The sequence below is a fragment of the Schistocerca gregaria genome, chromosome X (assembly GCF_023897955.1).
Source record: "Schistocerca gregaria isolate iqSchGreg1 chromosome X, iqSchGreg1.2, whole genome shotgun sequence".
Taxonomy (NCBI): Eukaryota; Metazoa; Arthropoda; class Insecta; order Orthoptera; family Acrididae; genus Schistocerca; species Schistocerca gregaria.
The window spans coordinates 382776471-382798136 of record NC_064931.1 but is presented as its reverse complement, the minus strand read 5'-3'; the positions used below and the strand labels follow the sequence as shown (position 1 = coordinate 382798136).

Here is a 21666-nt window from a genome sequence, read left to right as displayed (position 1 = left end):
CTTATTTCATGATAACACAAAACAGGCTAAATTTTTTAGACTTTTTCCATGTCCTGCATCAATCCTATCTGGTAATGATCTCATTCCACATGGTATTACTCTAGGAGAGGTCAGACAAGCATAGTGCAAGCAGTCTCTTTAGTAGACCTACATCTACATCTACATCCATACTCTGCAAGCCACCTGATGGTGTGTGGCGGAGGGAACCTAGAGTAACTCTATCGGTTCTCCCTTCTATTCCAGTCTCGTATTGTTCATGGAAAGAAAGATTGTCAGTACGCCTCTGTGTGGGTTCTAATCTCTGATTTTATTCTCGTGGTCTCTTCGTGAGATATACGTAGGAGGGAGCAATATATTGGTTGACTCCTCAGTGAAGGTATATTCTCGAAACTTCAACAAAAGCCTGTACCGAGCTACTGAGTGTCTCTCTTGTAGAGTCTTCCACTGGAGTTTATCTGTCATCTCTGTAACGCTTTTGTGATTATGAAATGATCCTGTAGCAAAGTGTGCTGCTCTCCATTGGATCTTATCTATCTCTTCTACCAACCCTATCACACTGACGAGCAGTATTCAAGCAGTGGGCAAACAATTCTAGTGTAACCTACTTCCTTTGTTTTCAGACTGCATTTCCTTAGGATTCTTCCAATGAATCTCAGTCTGACATCTGCTTTACCAATGGTTAATTTTATATGGTCATTCCGTTTTAAATCACTCCTAATGCCTACTACCAGATAATTTATGGAATTAACTGCTTCCCGTTGCTGACCTGCTATATTGTAGCTAAATGATAAAGGATCTTTCTTCCTATGTATTCACAGCACAATACACTTGTCTACATTGATATTCAATTGCCATTCCTTGCACCATGCATCAGTTTGTTGCAGATCCTCCTGCATTTCAGTACAATTTTCCATTGTTACAACCTCTCAATATAGTACAGCATCATCCGCAAATAGCCTCCGTGAACGTCCGATGTTATCCACAAGGCCATATGTATACATTGTGAATAGCAACAGTTCTACAACACTTCCCTGTGGCTCACCTGAAATCACTCTTACTTTGGAAGACTTCTCTCCAGTGAGAATGACATGCTGTGTTCTGTTATTTTTTAAGTGTTCTGACAATTGCGCACAGTCTTCGGTTTACCTTCCCCTTGACTTTATCTATGTAGTTACTCCAGTTTAAGTTGTTCATAACTATAGTTTCTAGGTAATTAGTTGAATTGACAGATTTTAAATACATGGTTTTTATTGCATATCTGTAATTTGACAGATTTCTCTTTGTACTCATTTGGATGAACTCACACTTTTCCTCATCCACAGAAATTTCCAGTTCTTGCACCTTAGGGATATTGTGTCTAAGTCATTTTGCAATTGGTTTAAATTTTATAACGACTCTAATAAATGGTATATCACAGAATTATCTGCAAACAATCAAAGATGGCTGCTCAGTTAATCTCCTAAATGTAAGATATAGATTAGAAACAGCAGATGGCCTGTAACACTTCACTGGGAGATGCCAGATATCACTTTGATTTACTCAATGATTGTCCATGAATTACTACACACTTTGCCCATTCTGACAGGAAACCATGAACATAGTCACACAACCAAAGCAATATTCCATAGGCACACAGTTTTATTAGAAAAAAAATGGAAATGAGCTTTTGGTGTCATTGGCCAGGAGGCCCCTGACAGGGCAGGTCCGGTCGCTTTGGTGCAGGTCTTATTACATTCTACACCACATTGGCCGACGTGCACACCAGATGGGGATGAAATGATGATGAAGACAACACAACACAACACCTCCCTGAGCTGAGGAAATCTCTGAGCCAGCCGGGAATTGAACCTGGGCCCGTATGGCAATCCGTTATGCTGACCACACAGCTATCGGGATGGACCAGTTTTATTAGAAGTTTTTTGTGAGGAAAGGTGTCAAAAACCTTCTGGAAGTCCAGAAATATGAAGTCAACCTGAGATCCCCCATCACAGCACTCATTAATTTGTGTAAATAAAGAGCTAGTTGTGTTTCACAAGATTGATATTTTCTGAAACAATGCTGACTCTGTGTCAAAAGACCATTACCTTTGAGGTAATTCATAATCTTTGAATGAAATATATGCTCCATATTCTACTGCAAACTAATGTCGGTTACATGGATCAACATACTATGAAATGAACGTAACTGTGACGCTGTCTGGACCAGGACACTTGCCTTATTAAGTGCTTTAAGATGCTTTGTTACAATGTGGATATCTACTGCTGAGTTAGTCATGTTGCCAGTTGTTCTTCATTTGAATTCTCGAATATTTACTTCATCTTATACGGTGAAATAATTTGGGAGAACTGTTTAATAACTCTACTTTAGTGGTGATTTCTGTGGTAATATTATGATTGATACTGTGCAGTGAAGGTATTGAGTGTGTCTTGCCGCTGGTGAACCTATTGACATTTTCAGTTGGATTTCAAGACACAGTTGTACTGTGGAGGCTATTAAAAGCATGTCACACTGAACTCCACACTATGTTTTCGGCTTCAGTAGGCCATAATTAATCTTGGAGATTTTATATTCTTTTAAATTTGGCATGCTTTTTCTGTTGTTTCTGCAACAGTGTTCTGAGCTGTTTTGTGTATCATGAGGGATTGGTACAATCTTGTATTTATTTATTTGGTAGAAATCTATTAATTGCCACAGATACTATTTCTTTTAATTCAGGCCACACCTGGTGTATATTTACTTGGCTAGTTGGGAAAAAGTGGAGACAGTTTTTCTTGGAAGACGTCAAGTGAATTTTTATCTGTCTTTTTTTTTTAAGATACATTTTACTTTCAGTGGATGTGGATGTTACAGTGTTCGGTATCACTACAACAATCTTGTGATCACTAATCCATGACGATGCTCCCTATTTTGTATTGTTTGTTGCTAAGAGATAATTTTTGTTTTTGCAAACATTTACACTCTTTGAGGGCTTATGGATTAACTGCTCAAAATAATTTTTGGAGGGAGCATTTAGTATAATTTATAACAATCTTTTATGCTACCACCAGCTTTGAACATGTATTTTCACTGACATATTGAGGGTATAGTATGGTCTGGTACTGTCCACAATCAGTTTTATCCCATCCTGTGTGTGAGAGAAGCTGCTTTATGTTTATTTAAGTGTCTGTTTCCTGCCAAGACAAGGATAAATTTTATTTACTGTACTTGCAAACTAAATTTTGATATTCTGAAGACTAGTGTTGCAGTTGAGTGCTACATTTGTGCTGCTTCAGAGAATGGTTACTTATGTAACTGCATCTACATCTATACTCTGCAAATGACTGTGCGATACATGGCAGGGATACATCCTATTGTACCAGTTATTAGGGTTTCTTCTTGTTCCATTAATGTTGGGAGTACTGGAAGAAAGGTTGTCTGAAAGCCTCTGTATGCACAGTAATTATTCTCATCTTATCCTCACAATCCCTATGTGAGCAACACATAGGGAATTCTTGTACATTCCTAGAGTAATAATTATTAATACATTTTCTTGTGATAGTTGACATCTACCTTCAAGAATCTTCCTGTTCAGTTCCATCAGTATCTCTGTGACACTCTCCCATGGAATGAACAGATAACAAATACTGATGCTTCAAACCATATAAGCAGCAAAATAGATGAATTGGAAATCATTGTGTCAGAATGTGGAAATATTAAAGTTGTTTGTTTAAATAAGCACTGATTTATTGAGGACACAATTAAAATTTTAAATGAAATAGGGAACTTTAGCTCAGCAAGTATCTTTAGCAGAAGAAAGAAGTTATGTGGAGGCTCATGTACACTTCTACACAGTGATATAAATTATGAGACCAGTAATTGTTTTAATTATTTAAATGAAGAATATGTGTTTGAGAGCTGTTGTGTAGAAATAGTGGACTCACTAGAAAATGTTATTATAATCTCAATATATAGAATTTCAGAGATGTCAACAAAAGAACTGTTCTTGTCTAAGCTTCAAATTATGCTAGAGCCTTTGTAGAGAAAAATGAAAAAAAATTGTAATAGCTGCTGATTTTAATATTAATATCACATGTGATAGTAACTATGCTTCAAGATTCACTAACTTAGTAAATGAATATTGTTTAAAATTGAAATTCTTGGAATCTACCAGAGCTATTGGCCAGTCAGCAACCTGTATTGAAAATATTCTCACTAATTATGTATATGATGTGTATACATTTTGTCTAGATCTAGGTATTTAAGATTATTGTGCATTGTTCATTGAGCCATTGAATGACAAACGAAATAAAGTGGATTACACAGGGCACAAAAATTTCCAGTTTAAGGAAAAGACAACTCCACAGAGAATTAAAATGTAATAAAGATATTAATTTCATATTTAAAATAGTGTCAAGGCAGCAAAACAACTGGCAAATAATAGGGTAATTTTAAATCATAAATATAAGACAAAGGCTGTGTGCTCAGTCATTAAATCTGAGTTAGGTGTTAAGTGTATAACTCAGAAATTTCAAAAATTGTCATTGAAGGAAATACTACTGTAAGTCCAACTCAAATACCAGATTACTTTAATGAATTATTTATAAATATAGGAGAGTCTGATGTAGATGTAACAGATTACCACAGCAACATAAATCCTGTTGGCCTAAGTGAAAACTCTGAAAACTTTCCAAAAGTTTTAAAAGTGTCTGTGGAGGATGTAAAAAAATGCTATTCTAACATTAAGAAACAAAAAAATCTGCATGTTCCGATGGAATACCCAGAAAAGTTGTTGAAGTGGTACACAATAAAATTGCAAACCCACTAGCTCAAATAATAAATCAATGTTTTGAGGAGGACTGTTTTCCAGAGGCACTAAAATATGCTAAAGTCAAACCACTCTTCAAGAAGGTGTCAAGAGAAATCATGAGAAATTATCATCCTATGTCAAATCTCCCAGTCATATCTAAAATATTTGAATAGCTTGCTTGTTGCTCTAATCCAAAACTTCATTGCAAAATATTCTGTTATTCTATACAATTAATTTAGTTTTAGCAGCGGAAAAACACCACAGATGCTGTGAACAGTTTCACTGAGGAAATTAGACAAGAGAAATCAGGTGACAGGAATTTTCTGTGAAACACACACTGCTTGTTTACAAACTTGAAAAGTATGGCATTAGCAGCAGTGCCCTACAATGGCTTAAAACCTACTTATCAAACAGAAAGCAGAGCGTTAGCATCTCTTTAAATGGCGCATATTATTTTTCTGACCGGAAAAAAAATTACATCTGAGTGTTCGACAAGGCTCCATGTTTGACCCAGTCCTATTTCTCTTCTGTGTTAATGACTTACCATTAAATATCAGCTCCCCATCAGCTCTGTTCACAGATGATACATCTATCTTAGTTTACAATCAGGATTCAGTTAAAATTCGCAAATCTGTGGTCAGTACCCTCAGTACCTTAGAAACTTAGCCTCAGCTAAATCGATTGAATCTAAACATGTCTAAGGCACATGATGCAATTCAAAACCAAAGAGTCAAATTGTGTGCAGATTACGATTTTCACAACACTCAAGATATAGAGGAAGTTGACTCAGTCAAATTATTAGGTTTAAATGGAGATAAAAACTTGAGCTGGCAGGCAATCATAGAAAAACTGGCAAACAAACTGAGCAGCTTTGCATTTACAATGGAAATAATATCAACTGTAACTGACATGGACACATGAAAAGTAGCCTATAAAAGTTACTTTGGATCCATTATTAGGTATGGTACTGGTTTCTGAGGTAATTCAATAAACATGGTGCGGATACTAAAAATACAGAAATGTTCTAAATATGTGCACTGCAAATCATAAAGACCCATGTAATGCATTATTTAGAAAACATTAACTCTCCCATTTCTATGCATATATGAGGGTATTATATTTTTGTACACTAGACATGAATTATTTGAGATAAACCATCTTGTCCATTCACATTATACTAGAAACAAAGAAAATTTCATGCTTCCCACCCACTGCCTCAGACTATATGCCCAGGGACCTCAATACATGGGAATGAAAATCTGTAATAAATTAAAAGGGAACATGTTAATGCAGATGAATTTACGTCCACTTGAAAGTAAGTTATATGAGGCATTTACACTGAAATGTTATTACTCAGTGGAAGGAATTCACATAGGACAAAATGGAAATTTAAGCTGGCATACAATGTGTTACATATTCCAAGAAATATTATTATCATGTTAGTATTTATTTTAGTGCTATTATTTATCAGTGTAACAATCATTGCAATTGTATTATAAATTTTTGACATAGCTCCTGTACACAAACCACATGGATTGCAAATGTACATCATGAGGTGAATAAAATACAATTCTCAAACTGGTGATGATTTGTGCTGCCCTTCTTGGTATATTGGGCCTATCTGGTATTCTAGAACTGGTCATGTGACTGATTTGTAAGCAATCTCTTTTGTAGACTGATTGCTGTTTCCCAGTATTCTACCAATAAACTTAGGCCTACCATCTACTTTACCCACGGCTGAAACTATGTGAGCATTCCATTTCATATCCCCAAAATGTGTTACACACAGACAACTGTATGAGTTGGCTGATTCCAACAGTGTTTCATTGATATTATAGTCATAGGATACTACATTTTTCTTTTATGAAGTGTTAAATTTTATGTTTCTGAACATTTAGAAGTAGTTGCCAATCTCTGCACCACTTTTAAATCTTATCAAGATCTGACTGTATATCAATGAGTTTCTTTCAGACAGTACTTCATTATATATAACTGTATCATCAGCCAAAAACCTGATTTTACTATTAATATTGTCTGCAAGATCATTGCTATACAACATGAACAGTAAGGGCCTTAACACACTTCCCTGGAGCACACCTGACCTACATCTGCTGATGACTCTCCATCCAAGATAACATGCCAAATCCTGTCTATCAAAAGGTCCTCAGTGCCATCACAAATTTCACTTGATACCCATAGGATTGTACTTTTGACAATAACACACACATATACTGTTAAATTAAAAGGAATCTTGTAAAAGTTAGTTTCAGAAGTAACAGTGATTAGTCCTTTAGAGGTCCAAACAACTTTATGAGGCAGTCACACACATCCACACACTGAAAAGAACATTTTAAAGTGATTCAATACTCTAATAACATACCTTAATTATGTGAGCAAGGCATGTGCACTGATAAAGATGCAAAGAGTGATCTAGTCTCTCTGAAAGCCAGTTACACAACAGCTGAATTTGTGCTGTGTACCATTGCTGTAAAATGAAAGGAAGAAAATAATTACACGTACACAAGCATAAAAAATGTAAGTCCAGGAACTCTAAAATATACAATAATATCTACTTTTCTGATACAGCCTTTTGAAAATTTAATGTTTTGGTATCAAACACTCCTAAAATGAAATATATTATATTATTTACTAAGTTATAAAATAAGTGTACAGCTTTATGCATTACATCTTAACTATTCATATCTGTGTTGCTCTTAACAGTGTGCACATGCACACATACATGCCCCCCCCCCCCCCCCCACACACACACACACAGAGGATGTTAGGGGTATAAATGCAGATATTGTGATCATTGGTATCTTAACATGTATCCACTCCAGTGCACTTGTTGTTTCTCCTCTGCTTCTGACAGTCTTCTCGCAAACAGATCACATAATTTACTACCTGATGTTTTCCGCATGGTCACAACTGCACCGCTAAGTGGACTATGACTGTCCATAAAGACTAACCATTTTGTATCCACATGCCCACATTTCAACACCTGGATTTCTGCCCAGGGGAAAATAAATGTTAATGCCGTATGTACTTGGAAGTACTAACCAACCTAAGAACACACTACTCCTAATTGATATAATTCTTAGTCTGCAAATGATGTAAATTCTACTGTAATGGTGTCCAGTACATTGTTCACAGGCACCAATAAAAATATCTGAACTTATACCCTACCACCCTGTGTGTGTGTGTGTGTGTGTGTGTGTGTGTGTGTGTGTGTGTGTGTGTGTGTGTGTGTGTGTCTATGGTCATGCATCTATGGTCTAATAATATGATAAATAGGAACCTAAGTAAGCTACTATGAGTAGCACTGTGAATTCATTAGTAAAGCAAAGAATGACATGAAGCCAACACCCATCACAATGGTACAAGTTTACATGGCAACTAGCTTCACAGATGGCAAAGATATTGAAGAAATGTGTGATTACTTAAGGGAGCTGAAAATTTAATTGTGATGAGGGACTGCAATTTGATTGTAGGAAAAGGAAGTGGAGGAAAAGAAGTATGTGAATATGCATTGGGAGAAGTGAATAGAAAGGAACTCTCTTGGCAGATTTTTGCATGGAGCATAATTTAATCACTGCTAATACTTTGTGTAAGAATCATGAAAGAAGGTTGTATATGTGGAAGAGACAGAGATTTTTGAACCAGATTTAGGATTGTAACACATTTCCAGGAGCAGATGTGGACTCTGACTACAATTTATTAGTTATGATGTCTAGATTAAAACTGTGAGAAGGTGGGAAAGTAAAGAGAAGCAACCTGGATAAGTTAAAACAACCAGAGGTTGTCAAGTTTCGGAGGGAGCTGACTACTACAGGGTAGAGGAACACAGTAGAAGATGAATGTGTACCTTTGAGAGATAAAATAGTTAAGGTAGCAGAGTATAAAATATGTAGAAAGACAAGGTCCATTAGAAATCCTTGAATATTACAGGCAATGACAGCCATATGACAGTTCAGGGAAGTGGAGGTGAGGAGGGGGCACACAAGACCTGGGGGTATGGAGTATTTTTAATATTTTTGGAGATGAATGTTGACTTGTAAGTAGCCATAAAAAATTTCCACTTCTGACCCTATTAAAACCTGTGTAATACTGACTTTAAAACATTTTCTTGAAAGAAAAAGACCTGACTACACTACACTTTTTCTTTTCCTGAGAGCTGGTGGGGCTAGAGGCATAGTTCCTCTTTGCACCTAGGCATAGGTATCCTTGATTACAGGAAATAATTGATGAAAGGCAAAAATATAAGAATGTAGCAAATGAAGCAGGCAAAATGGAATAATAACATCTGAAAAATGAGATTGACAGGGAGTGCAGATTGGCTAAGCAGGAATGGCTAGAGGACAAATTGAGGATTACACAACACATATCACTAGGGGAAAGACAGAGACCATGTATAGGAAAATTAAAGAGATCTTTGGAGAAAACAGGTGCAGGTGCATGAACATGAAGAGTTCAGATGGAAACCAGTACTAAGTGAAGTAGGAAAAGCTGAAAGGTGGAAGCCCTATATGGAGGGGCTATACAAGGGAAATGAAGCTGAAAGCATTATTATAGAAAGGGAAGAGAACATAGAAGAAGATGAGATGGGAGAAGAATATGACAGAACACTGTAAGACCTAGGTCAAGAAAATGCTACATGAGTAGATTACATTCTTTCAGAATTATTGAGATTCTAGGAGCCAGCCATGACTAAATTATTGCACCTGGTGTGTAAGACATGAAACAGGTCTCTACTGCACACATTAACAACTGGAAATGCCAACAAAATGCTTCAAACAAAGTTCACCACAACTTAAAACTCATATGAATACACAGCAATAAGAAGCTAAAGTTACTGTGATATAAGAAAATGTCTTGAATGCTGTTTATATTTCTTTTATAAGCTGCTGTTGATAGCAGAGGAAATACTCTTAATTTATCATATCTAAATATCTCTGAAACCAGAGCATTTATTCTTTAAACTGACCCTAGTTTTGTAAAGAGTTAACTTGCAGTTCTAAATGAAAACTCTGTTATGACACATTGTATTAGTCATGTTATAGTGTAACAGTGACATGATCACATAAGATTTTAGAAGGAATGGTCAGGTAACATTCATACCTCAAAAAAATTAAGAATCCATAACTCATCATTTACTTTGCCACGTATCTGATCCATGCAGTTCCTTGTGAAATTTACGTAAGCTTGGCCCATGTCTTTACCAGAACCAGAAACATTCTGAAAAAATAACAGTAAAATGTTCAATGTCTTTGTAATATACTCAAATTTATTATAATGCTACTGTTGTCTTAGGGAAAATAGCTCATCCAGCACAGGCAATGGAACAAACACTGGCTTCATAATCACAGGGTGGAGTAAATACTTAATTTACTTAAGTTTATATACTTACCCTTCAAAAAAATGTATAGTGTGTGCCTAGAATTTCACAGAGGTAGCACTACACATGAGGATTTAGAGTTACCTACAATGCACATAGTTCGCAAGAATCGCATAATTTACAAATTGAATGGTGTTTTTCATGATCAATGGGGAAGAAAAATTAAGTAACACACAAAAGTAAAATGTCTCACCATGAGAAACAAATTAATCCTTTTTTTCTTCATTCATCACATTCAATAAATCTCATTATGCAGGAGGCCTTCAGCCTTAACACACAGAAATGTCTACTGCAGACAAATTCTGTAAGATACACAAACAACCCAAGATTTTAATTACTTAAAAATAATGAAATCTGATTCTTATATACCATGGAATACAAAATTAACTTTTGGACAATTTGTGAGTATTGCACTTACTTTCTGCAGTGCTTGGAATTAACAAGCACTTATTTTTGAAATGTCTGCATGAATCTGAAAAAAAACATTAAGTACAGAGGAAACAAAAACACCTATCCAAAAAATAAACTCAATTTTATGACAGCAGACCACTTGCTTGAAGTATTCCACATTAGTTAAAATATACTGTCAATGTCTAGTTTCTGCAGATTCATTTTCAGGTTTTCCATTTTCAAAAATCTACAGTAGTCGCTGAGGATAGTTTAGTACCTGGAAAAGTTCCTCTGTGCTATGCAGGATGTCACAGGAGCATATATGGAGGCAGCAAGGTCACTGCAGGTCAGCTTTGGTTCATTGTCTTCAAATGTTATGGCATCCCCAGAAAGACTGTCACTAATTTTGCACAATGTAGAATATGAAGGATTCTGCAGGAGAGCACTGCAATTTGTTGTTCACTTCATCAGCCAGATGGCCATGAGCTCAACCTAACTTACTCTGCACATGTTGCACAATATCCAAGGCATCACACAGTTGAGTACCAGTAGCTTCCAGTCCAGTGATAGCTTTTCATGCTACTGAAAAGTCAGCTTTGTGTAGTGTCAGGTAAGATATCTGTAAAGACCTCTTTCACAGGTTTGATGGTACTTGAGTCATTGTTGCCAAGCTTACAAAAGATTTTCTTTGGTTCAATGTAGTTGGTACAGTAATATTCAGCAGCAATAAGTCAAGAACTCCACTGTGTAAGAGGAGGCTGAGAGGGAAGGACAGTGAAGGTGCTTGCCACTATAAATTCTGTGCCCATAGTGGACCACTCACACTGATTTTCTTGCCACAGGAAATTAATTTGTCCACATCAGGGTAATATAATTTCACCTCTTCTGCAACGTTGTGTAATGCATGTGCAAGGCAAGTGACATACACCACACTGGGATAAAGAATATGAAGACACTTGGCTGCTTTAGCCATGTAGGAAACACCATCTGTTATAATAGCAAAGCATTGTCTCTGTTCACACCATCTAGCCACTGTAGCTTCATGGAGCTGTGAAACAAAATGGCAATTGTCAAGTTGTTTAGTCTCTTGAGAGCTTCACTTGTTGGGAGGTACATTTCTCCAGACCTGTCAAGTTTCAGAACACCAGCAGCAACATATACAACATTGCACCCACTCACATCAGCGGTCTCGTCTATGGATACCCAGACTTTCAGTCAGCTACATTAATTTGTATTTTTCTATGTACCTTCTCATAGTGCACATACAAATAGTTATTTCTCAATGTAAATTCACCTGAAACTGGATTTATTGTGTACTGCTCCAAGAACTATCTGAAGCATGAATTCTTCAGCTTCTTCAGTGGTATGTTGCAAGAGAACATTATCTCACTGAAGTCTTTAAGGATGATTTCGTGGTTGAGGATTAACTTGTCTGCTCAAGTAACAGTATTTGTCTTTTGACATTTTCAGCACTTCTCTTCATACAGCTGCTGTGTATGCTGTTATTACAGCATTGTTGCACATTAAAGCTTTTTCTGCACTAACTTTAACTTCAAATAGTTTACAAAATAATATTTCCCCATTAGTGCTGAGAAACTTCTTTCCAAAATCACAAACAAAACACTACAACTCTTGGGACACTTTACTTTCAACATGCTGAACCAGACTGAATTTGTATTCAAAACGAATAGCATGACCACATGTGCAATGTTTATCGCATTGAAAATTAGGTTTTTTGGCTTCGAGAGCATTCTGTTGACCCTGTGCAACAATGTCTTATGTTAGTGAAACGACTAACGTGTTATGCTGTCTGTTCACTGGAGTCCTGGTTAAAAAAACTGTTTAGTAATTCTTGCAGTAATTTATAACAGTATCACCTGAAACTAGTCATGTGAGCAACATATTCATATTTTTATTTTTATGTCCTTAAAGATAATAGAAATATATGCACTTTTGGCAAACATTGGCCAAAATATGACCTATTATGACAAACGTTTTCCTAAATATGGCCTATTACTGAAAAAGGTGTTTATATGCACAACAATAATACATTTTTCTTCATTAAAATAGCTGGATTCATACATAAATTGTTATAAAATTCCCCCTAAACACTTTTAGGCCCCTGTATACATGAAATGATAGAAGCTCGGATAACATGAACTTTAGTGTTAACCAGAATTCACATCCCTAAGTGCACATGTTCTGAAAACTTATAGAAAGAGTGTCAATATTATACTCTTATGCCAAACCTATTCACTGCATCTATGATTTTTTCATCAAACTTTTAGTGCACTCAGTTTACATGTTGATGAATGAGAATATGAAACCTACCACAATTTTAAATTGGGATCCTAGTTAATAAAAGCATTTTAGCAGGAAACATGCAGAATTTCCATTTCTGTAGTGGCATGTTTTCATTATCGAATACAGAAGGGAGGATGTGGAAATAAAGCTCTTATCCTTTTGTGTCAGCCTATAAGAGACATATGACATTGGTTCAAATAGCTCGTTTCTTTCAATCACTGGTTGCTGCTTGTCCCGTTCTCTCTTGTTGGCTTCTTCTACACTATTAGTGACTGCAGCTGGATTTTGTGGTATGTATGACAATCCATCTGCTACTATGTTTTGCAACAGCTTTTTCTACAAATTCTCAAAATTATATTCTACCAGTTTCATTCTGAATTTCATTAATATTTTTGATGGATCAATTACATGTACCAACCATTTCAAGGATTTATGATCAGTACATATGATATAGTCTCATCCTTAAACATACAGCCAGTAGGGCTTCATTGCCAACACTGTGGCTAGGAGCTCTTGCTCATTCATACTATATGCTTTATAGGTGTGGTTCATTGTTCTGGATGTGGAAGCTACTGGTAAATCCCATCTTAATTCTCTGTGACTCAGTACATTTACATCTACATCTATTCTCTGCAAACAACTGTGAAGTACGTGGCAAAATGTATCTCCCACAGTATCAGTTATAAGGGTCTTTCCCTATTTCATTGATGTATGGAGCCTGGGAAGAATGGTTGCTTAAGTGCATTCATTTGTGCTGTAGTTAATGTAATATTGTCCTCAGGATCTGTACGGGAATGATATGTAGGCTGTTGTAGTATATTGCTAGGGTCATCACTTAAAGCTGGTTCCTGATGTTTTGTGAGTAGGCTTTCTCGGGAGATTTTATGTCTCTCTCCTAGACTCTGCCAGTTCAGTTTCTTCAGCACATCCATGTCATTCTTGCACAAATCAAACAAATCTGCCAGTTCAGTTTCTTTGACACATTCATCTCACTCTTCCACATCTCAAACAAACCTGTGATTGTTTATGCTCCCCTTGTCTGTGTGCATTCAATATACCCTGTTACTCCTATCTGGTATGGGTCCCACAAACCTGAATATTATTCTAGGTTGGGTTGCAAGAGTGATTTGTCAGCAATCTCTTTTACAGACCAATTGCATTTCCCTAGTAGTCTACCAATAAACTGAAGTCTACCACCTGCTTTACCCATGAGTGAGACTATTTGATTATTCCATATCAAATCTTTGCAAAGTGTTACATCCAGGTATGTGTTTACCGATCCCAATTGTGCCTCACTGATATTAAAAATTTGGGTAGGTAACTGGCTACAGCTGTGAGATATTTATAGAAAAGCATATTTATTGGCCATCAGCTGTATAAATTACATGAACTGGAAGAAAACTCATAACATCTGTTGCTTTAAAAATGCATATTTCTCATAGAAGACACTTTCATACACAAATGTAACAATGACAAAATGTGGAATGCAACATAATCAGATTCTGAGCACACCTTGAAAATCTTGGATAAGTGGCATATATAACATTACCAGATTTTGAGAATGTCTTGAAAAGCTTATATGAGTTTAACATTCACACCTGAGTTTATGTGCAACTTATTTAAACTTTATGAGATATTGCCAGAATATTGTTATATTGTATATTCAACTTAATTGCCACACAGAAATGATTATGGCTGCAAATCTGAAACCAGTAATCAATTTTAATAAAATATTGTGTGGCCAACACACTGACTTTAATAATCTAATTCTTATCAAATCAACTAAGGTTGACAGTGGAGTTGCAGAATCATGTTGAAGCAATGTTTCAGTGTGTTTTCTAGTCATGAATTTCAGAGAAAATATTAGGTGTCTATTGGATGTGATATTGTACTACAGCATTCTCTGCTGAAAGACTTTCAGCCAGGTTAATCACCTGCCACCAGAAAATAGTTCCTGGCTTTTGCTCATGGTTGGAGTCTGTGTAAGAGAATGCAGGTTTTTTAATGGATTTCACTGATTAAATGTTATCAGGCTATTAGATGGTTCAAAATCCATATTAAACTGTAGGCCCCACTACAACTGGTTGGGTAAGTCAGTTCAAAGGTTGAAGGAAGGGAATGGTGTACCACCAATAATAGGATCATGCCTAGTAAAGTGCTGTGGTGTTCAAATGTACCTTAGCATTTTTGACAACTTTGTAATGAAGAACATAGATGGTTTACTTGGATTTTACTGCTAGAAGTACAAGTTTCTTGGTGATTCCCACAAGATTATTTTATACAATAACAGGTTGTAAAAGTTTCAGTTCAGAGGCCATTGAGTACTAATTAAAACCCTGTTCAGTTACAGATTAGACTGTGATGGTATGTTATGGTTTGGTGAGTTTTTTAATTTCCATACAGAATATTCTTCTCTATCTAGAGATCAAAATGACCCAATGAAAACTCCAGGTTGGAACATTAATAATATTAAGAAAAGGATAGATTGACACTCACCATAAAAATTACATATTGAGCTCCAGTTAGACACAATGAAAACAATGCTACAAATTACAGCTTTCAGCCAAAGGCTTCTGCAGCAAAGACAACACATACACATTCACACAAGCAAGCACATCTCATGCACACATGACTGCTATCATCAGCAGTTAAAACTGGATTGGTGCTGCAGGTGGTAACAGTTGTGTCTGCAAAAGGTGTGCTAGCTTATGAGTTTTCTTTGCTGAAGAAGGCTTTGGCCAATAACTATAATGTGTAAAAGTCTTTCTGCAGCTCAATAAGTCATCGTTATCATGAACAGCAATGTATCCTTTTCCCAATAGGGATGAAAATGGTTTTTATACTCTGCTGAAACAGTCTGTAGTATCTACATCTATGTCTACATCTATGTTCTGGTGGACAGTACCTCTGGTACCACTAACAATTCCTTCCTTTTCCATTCCATTCATGAATGATGTAAGAGGAGAATTTCTATAGATAAACTTACATATGAAATCTAATTTCTCTGATTTTGTTGTTGTTGTGCTCATTTTACAAGACATATCTTGTAGGAAGTAATATGCTGAATGTACACTCTTGAAGCTTTGGCAGAGACCTTCTCCACAACACATAATGACTCTCTTGTAATGACATCCAATTGAGTTTATCGAGCATCTCCATAAAGTTCATCTACTGACTAAATGATCCTTTGACACTCTTCACTGGATCTCCTCTATTGCTTCTGTCACTCCTACTTCATAAAAGACTTGTAAGCCAATTTTTTCATGGATGAAATACAGTTTCTTAACCAACTTTTATTCCATAATGAAATGTTGTGCACAGTGACTGTAAACTATTATAAGCAAGGATAGGAACGCAGCACTCAGTCAAGATTCCACTGGATTTTATTATTCTTGCATATGTGGATTCCAGCTGAAATAGACATTTTGAGTGCAAAATATAAGGAAATTAGAGAATCAGAATCAGCTTATATAAAACAATGAGTAAAACACCACATTTCCCAATGGAAATGATCCATTATTGTTAACATAGAATTTGAGGGAGACTCACAGTAGTACAGGTCACCTTCTGACTTTACTGGTGTATAGGGCGAAGGAAACTGGGATGGTTGTTTACAAGTAGAGCAGCTTCAGTTTGTATCATGTAGTGTCAGTAATTGTCTCACATTATGAACCAACTGACACTTTTTCTTGGCACTGTAATAGTTTAGAAACCCTTTTATTAATAAAATGAAATCAGAAAGTATAGTCACCTATCACCTTTAAAATACTTCAGTGCTGAAGTGATTCCCCAAATCCTTTGTAAAAGATCATTAATATGCTCATACATATGTCCTATACAGAACTGTTAAATCACAATAAAAATAAATTATTTTTGAAGATCATGATGATAACGAATAGTTGTGTACCAATTTGAAAATCTTCAAGAAGATAAAAACTAGCATAGTTGCTTCTATCATACTGGTTAAGTGATCCACTAACTAATTAACGTAAAGAATACATAAAATTTCATACAAATCATTTTTATAAAGCTCTGTTAACATCACAGGAAGGTATTGAAGATCAACGTGACAAGGCCAATTTAACCAGGTAAATTCATAAAAACATACTTACATCCTCTATTAATGCAAATTTATTATGTAACATATGGAATAACTTCAATTCCTGTTTTTGAACAACAATACAACACATTGCTCTATACCTATCCCCTAAGGATATTTGTTGAATAGTTGTTTAATTTGCTTGATAGTAAAGCCAATATAGCACTGGATACTATCAACAAAATTGAAGACAGATTGATCCACTAATAATAAAAACTTACATTCTCAAATACTATCATGCCTAGAGTTGTCATGTTAAAGATAGGGAAAAATTTTACATTTCAACAATGCTTCACTCTGTTCAGAAAAAAACCACTGCACTACCCTTACACTCTCACATGTACACAGCACTCTGATTTTTGGCTGGGACAACATCCTCAATGTAGGCTGATGTCCCACAGGAGGAGAGGATTAGCACTTCAAATCCCATCAACAATGAGGTCATTAGAGACAGATGATGTCCCAGAAATAAACTGATATGGTTCCAGTTCCACAGTTCTGGCCAAAATTGTTGGGAGGTTTCTATTGGTTGTGAGGCATATGCCAGAACTTATAAGCCTCTTCTACTTATTCACAATTGATATCCCCATTTACCCCATTATCAGCTTGTGGTGATGATTAGCTGACAAAAACTGCAGCTCTTAATTAGCTGGATCTTGAACAGCTTGCTCCATTCCTAGGAATACAGAATGAAATAAATAAAATAATAATATTACATCCTTTGCCAGCACTATCTCAGTACTTTCACTAATTTGCTGCATAATATTTGGCTGATCACTTCACCACTAGTATGTGAACAAATACATTGTGAGTCAGCATTTCCCAATGTATTTGGAAGGTGATATTCAACTGCACTTGTTGACTGCATTTTATTAACTCTCGTTTAGATGTGCCATTTTTCGTTAATGATCAGGTGTTTGGTGTACTTTTGACCATGTAAATACTAACTCTTTATGTTCAAGAGTAAACATGCATCAGTAAAATCACATGTTAATCTCAGTTTAATGAAACAATGATAAGTTAAACTTGCATTTTGTGAGTTAAAGCACTGTTTAATTGAACAACAGTCAAATAAACTTTCACTATATCACTCTGTTACCATGGACTGATATTACCCCAGAATGTTAATCAACTCAAAGCATTAAACACCAAAGTTGCATCAGAACCAAACCAGCCACTCATTCAGTAACTACTTATCTTGTAGGGAACTTCCTCATTGTGGGATAGAGCTACTAGCTCATAATGTAATTTATTTTCCAGGATGGGATATAAGTATTTCCTCACCCAGCTCACTGTTACAGCTCCTCCCTCAGATGTAGGGCAACACAATTTATCATTATGCTTACAATTGTGAAACAACAATGGAATGGTGTAAAACAATTTTATTTGTGGTTGGTGCACTTCATACTCAGGCACACCCACTTCAGGGTTAAACAAAAAGAAGGATTTTAAACTACTACACTGGAAAGCAAGAAGGTTAGTTAGTTTACAATATAGTAGGCATTACTCACACTACATGATGTAAAGTGAGGATGCTGTAATTGCAAACAACCACCTCAGTTTCCTTCTGCCTATACACCAGGAAAGTCATATGGTGAAACATAATACTGTGAGTCTGTTGGATTTTAATTCACTCATGTGGTTATAATGGATCATTTATTTTGGAGAACATGATGTTTTACTTATTGTTTTACACAAATCATTTCTGATTCTGTACAGCAATCCAGGTATGATCTCAAACCCCAAATGACAGGCACCGACAATTTCAGCATGTGTCAAAATCTATAGCTGTTGCAATTACTTCCCTAAATGGCTACCATGACTGCTTTTTAAATATGTTGAATGAAGCTTCCAAGAAGACACATGGAATGGACAATATTATCCTTCATGTTGCTTGCTGCATTTCCCTGATGTGTACCATTATGTACAATACCTTTAAAAGTAAATGTAATTAATCAAGGAAAACATAGTTTAATTAAGTTGAAGCAATAGAACATATAATTAAAATAAAAAAATTCCAATCACTGAAAACAGTACACACAAATCGTTCCCAGGAGGTGGAGGTGTTTTATACACAGGAAATGCAACCCATTAGCTGAGTTGGCTTTTCCCATAGGAGTGAGACATTAATGGTGGGTGTCTTGAAACAAGGGGTCACTTTTGGAGAATCTGAAAGGAATAGGATCACTAATTGGTGTTGGCCCTTTGAGTGGTGGGAAATGCCACTGGAGGGTGCGCATCACTGTTGGTGCTTTAGGTGGGTGTGAAACAATTAATCTGAGTCTTAGATTCTGTGTATCTGTGATTACTATGTCATGCAGTACTTAGCAGTGTACACCTCCTTTGGAGCAACTTTGTCTTGTAACTCTAGTCATATGCATTAATGGTCCAAGTTTCCCAGGCCAAGCTTCCTAATTCCCACACTACTCATTTAGCCTGTGCCAAAATTCACCTGGTTGGATGGACTCCTCCCCACCCAATGCAGTGTTTACTTTTAGATACTATCTAGATTACTAGCTGACTGTGACAAATTGATGACCATTACTATTTTAGTAGTTTGGGTCAAAATTTAAGCCTTGTTGAGTTGTATCAGTGTGAGGGGGCATCATAATATAAGAATATTCTTATTCTTCCAACTATCAAAATATTTTTATCTTATGCATGAAATGGCCAAGATAATACATGGAATTCCTAACAGAAATAACCACTGACTAATGACTTGCCAGAATGCCCTGTATGTGTGGTTCATATGATCAATGGAATGTTGTACAACAGTTGTGACAATTTGGTTAATGTATGATAAAACAAACACACACACACACACACACCCACCAACACACACACACGCATACACAAAATAGGCAAATATTGTTGGGAAAATCAGGAAAAGGTCTTGATTGACTTACTTCAAATTTTTGCGCAATACTCTAATAAAAAGTCAGATAGACATGGCCTGTATATTTTTCTTAGCAACACATAAAACAGGTGAAGCAACAGAAAATATAATTCAAATAAAAAATTTGCAATAGGACACTACATACAAATTTTTGCCCAGGAGATGGAGGTGGTGCATACACAGGAAATGCAACATGTTTGCAGAGATGGCTTTGCCCATAGGAGTGGGATGCTCATGGTGAGTATCTTGAAACAAGGGGTCAGCTGAACGGCATCTCAAAGAAAAAAAAAGGCCACTGATTGGTGTTGGTCCCCTGGGTGGTGGGAAATGCCTCCAGAGGGTGTTCATCAATCTTGGTGCTCTAGTTAGATGAAACAGTCAGCTTAGAGGGACTTTGTATCAGTTGAGCTTCAGATTCTGACATTTTTTTGCTGGGAGACGTTTGTACCAATAAGGTCAAGGGGTTACAATAAAGCTGTTGGAGCACAGAATAGTGGAAATTAAGCAGCCACTGATTATGCTCTGGTGCATCATCTGGGAGCTTACAGAAGACACATACAGGGAGTGATCTAAGCAAACCTGTCGCTTAACTATCTCAGTGCTATAGAGCAGTCACAGATATCACATGGAATTTCCAACTGAAATATACATTGACTAATGGCTTGCAAGGATGTCTTGCATGTGTGTGCTGCATATGATCAGTTGAATGTTATACTATATTTATTACAATTTGGTTAAACACACACACACACACACAAACACACACACACACACACACACACACACACACACACACACACACACATACACAGTTGTACAAGTTTCAGTTAAAACTCACTGGAAGAGGGGCGGGGGTGGGGAATGCTGCACTGTGAAAATTCATGGTTTGGTTCCCTTTCTTGGAATCAATTTTAACTAAAATACCAAGGCATTTAAACCATTAGACAGATTGTTTCTCCTGCACATATTCTTTCTTCTTACATATAATTTTTTTAAAATTTGTGTGCACAACAACATGCTTTTTCATTTTATTCCTAACAGTGAGTTTTAATAGAAAACAGGAATGTTGAATTTATGGCTTGTTGTCTTATGATTAAAATACTATTAGGGAATCTGAATTGTTCAAAACTTTGTGATCCTACCCATTTGCATATTAATCCCATGCAAAATATTGTCACTGAAGCTACTATTCTAGTGGATCCAGCAGCTGGAGAGGTCTCTCGCATATCCTGTATGCTGATAATCCCAACTGATTTATCCATTCATTTTAAGGGAATTCAATTTCCAATCTAGGTTTCCTTTGCAATGCCAGGGCCCAAAGTCAGAGAGAGGGAGGATGAGAAATTGGACAGGGAAAGGGGGGGGGGGGGGGGGGGTAGGAAATGAAAATGAACATAAAGGGAGGGAAGGAGGAGATGGACAGAGAGAAGGAGAGGGGAGAGGAGGAGAATGGAGAATGACAAAGAAAGGGAGAAGGAGGTGACTGGCCCAGAAATGGGGGAGGAGGAAGAGATGGATAAAGAGACGGGGCAGACAGAGTTCCCATACGTATTTACCAATTCACTTTAGGTATGAAGAGTAACATACTTAAGCATGGTAGAAGGCAGTCAGTGATCTATGGGCTCAAACAAAATGTTTAATGTTAGATGTAACATAAAGGTATAAATAGTAGTAGGATAAGATATAGATTTGGAATGGATACTTTGGGTATAAAATCACTACCCTTTATGTACACGAGGGTAACCCAAAGATTTATGAAACTAAGAGGAACTAAAATATATGTTAAGATTTAATTT

At 36.3% G+C, this 21666-nt stretch overlaps 1 protein-coding gene across 1 annotated transcript in view; it reads right to left on the bottom strand.

Moving 5' to 3' along the window:
* The window catches only part of LOC126297751 (calcium-dependent secretion activator-like), a 1391877-nt gene that overhangs the window by 98997 nt on the left and 1271214 nt on the right, over positions 1-21666 (bottom strand). The window contains exons 30-31 of the mRNA XM_049988921.1: positions 9905-10021; positions 7167-7271 (exon numbers count right to left, since the gene is read on the bottom strand). Of these exons, the coding sequence (XP_049844878.1) occupies positions 7167-7271; positions 9905-10021 (222 nt within the window). The remainder of the gene's footprint in view (positions 1-7166; positions 7272-9904; positions 10022-21666) is intronic.